At 46.4% G+C, this 2371-nt stretch overlaps 1 protein-coding gene across 1 annotated transcript; it reads right to left on the bottom strand.

The window, feature by feature from the left end:
- Nucleotides 1–1082: 1082 nt before the first annotated feature.
- On the bottom strand, nt 1083–1697 carry LOC147413532 (uncharacterized). Its single transcript, XM_086478220.1, has one exon. The coding sequence runs from the start codon at nt 1695–1697 to the stop codon at nt 1083–1085; it is 615 nt and encodes a 204-aa protein (XP_086334346.1).
- Between the last annotated feature and the right edge of the window lie 674 nt (nt 1698–2371).

Genomic DNA, 2371 nt, shown 5'->3' with positions numbered 1-2371 from the left:
TTTAAGGTTGTATAGTTAAGTAACAAACCACACAGTTATGTCTATATTGACATTAAAATTGTGTCTACATATAAACACAGTAGACCTAGCTTCAAGTTAGCTAGTGTAGATACTTTTGGCATCAAAAGAGTTTCTCCTCATGATCTTAAAAACTGGGTAGAGATCTGCGATTCACCTTCCTACCACTGTCGCTTTCACGAGGCAGGTGAAGTCTGCGAGGACCCATTGCTTCTGCCTTGCCTTCCTCTCCATTGCCTTTCCAAACCTTCAGAGGCATGCAAGAGACAACAGCAAATCATATGTATTATTTTTATATCTCTGTTTTTGTCTTTTCTCTTATTCATATTTAGGTCTTACACAAACACCATCCGTGTGCTTGATGTTAGTCAGCAGAGTAGTCCAACCAGATTCATAGGGATGAGTCATCTTGTTACGGGAAAGTATCTTCATAACAATTAGGAGGAGCAGGGAGCACTAACTCTAGAGAGAGCTGAAGGGCACATGTGCATGCAAATCTAAATATTCAGTGTTTCTTTAAGAAAAATCTAAAACCAGGAGCCCTTCACGTGAAAGAATTATTACAATTAACAAAACCTGACATTGTATGTTCCTGTTTTCAAGAGAAGCATGTCTGCCACTATGTCATATTTGTAGGAAGGCATCAGCTGATTTACTCATTTAATTCTATGCCAGGTGGCACTGCTGGCAAACACTAAAGGATGAGGTGCAAAATGTGTGTTCCCCCCACCAAACAGAATGCTGTAGGTAATAAAGGGGCCTGATTCTCCTCCAGGATACACAGATTTCTCAGGGCTATTGCTGAATTACCCAAAAGATTACCAGAAAACACAACTTACAAAGAAAAAAAGAATAGAGGGTTGACTTTGAATGCAACATAGCTTTAATGACAGGGAAGCACAGGATACATTTGGTGAAGACAGTCACGCAGAACAAAAGGGCTTTGGGAAGAGATGCCGTCCCACATGTGCCAGCAAAGCCCATCGCTCGGACACCCCCGGGTTGCAGCTTCCCCTGCGAGGTCAGCACAGCCCAGGGCTGCTGCAGCACGAGATGTTGCCCCTTCAGAAATAACCAGAGCTCCAGCTTCCACCGCCAAACCTCCTGTAACCAGAGCTCCCCCCACCAAAGCACCGGCCTCCTCCAAAGGAGCCCCCAAAGCCCCCGCCGTAGGAGCCAGAGCCAAAGGATCTTCTGCCTCTGTAGGAGCTCCCAAATGACCTGCTGCCTCCGTAGGAGCCCCCAGAGCCAAATGAACTACCCCCTCCATATGAGCCCCCCATTCCTAGGGAACTGCTGCCTCCATACGAGCCCCCCATTCCCAGGGAACTGCTGCCTCCATACGAGCCCCCCATCCCCAGGGAGCTGCCCCCACCATATGAGCCACCCATCCCGTATGAACCCCCAGCACCAAATGAGCCCCCTGATTCAACAGAGCCCACTGTCCCTGAAAACCCCCCAATAGGTGATGGGAAGGAGGTGCCCACGAAGCTCTCCTGAGGGCAGGAGCTGAGGATGGGGCCCGGGAAGGTGATGACCACAGGCGGTGGGTAGACCACGGCACGGGAGTCCCCGCAGGAGGTGACGCAGGGCTGGCTCCAGGCATCTGCGTACGGCTCTGGGCAGGTGACCTCGCAGGGTGAGGAGCATCTACTGCTTATGAGTCCTCCTGAAGACATCTTTTGTGATGTGGATAAATCTGCACCAGAGGAGTAAAAGTAAACTGTATATGCAGCTCTGTGCCTTTACACAGTCGCTGTGATGTTTCCTGATAGAAGACATTGCTTTCTTACAAATATGAGAACTACTCTTGTGGAGATATCTGACGTTACTCCAGCCTGAAATACTGTTCTCCAGCATGGTTAAAGATAAATAATACAGACACAAATACAGTTTCTCTCGCAGTCTAGTGTAGCTGCCAGTAAGGAACACAACTCTAAAGCATCTTTAGTCTCTCTCTGTTCTGAGAGCTTATCTTGTTATCTCCCACCACTAACCTCTAGTTCTGTTAAGGACGAATCACTAATTTATTCATCTCAGCTACCAGGCTCTTTCAGAAACGGGTTTGACAGACCCTGTAGTTATAAACAGAATTCAACAGTGTTTCTTGCTGTATATGTATGTGCGTGTGTGTGCATACACACATATTTTAATAAATGCCAAGCCATAAGTTGTTAAGTTGTAACCTCTTTATCAAATTAACAGGAGTTAATTGACACTTTCCTTTTGTGGTTTGGAGGAACACAGCCTCACATTTTACAGCCTGCACCTACAAACGGTTACTGCTGAAGGGCTACAAAAATCTTACCTGCTAAAGAAGTTAAATAAAACTGATAGTGCTGATCATTGCAGA

The sequence above is a fragment of the Leptosomus discolor genome, chromosome 26 (assembly GCF_034619465.1).
Source record: "Leptosomus discolor isolate bLepDis1 chromosome 26, bLepDis1.hap2, whole genome shotgun sequence".
NCBI classification, from domain to species: domain Eukaryota; kingdom Metazoa; phylum Chordata; class Aves; order Leptosomiformes; family Leptosomidae; genus Leptosomus; species Leptosomus discolor.
This window is presented reverse-complemented; position numbering and strand designations above follow the sequence as displayed.

Excerpts from the sequence above, each read along its gene's own strand:
- LOC147413532 (XM_086478220.1), bottom strand. The coding sequence starts at position 1,697 with ATGTCTTCAGGAGGACTCATAAGCAGTAGATGCTCCTCACCCTGCGAG.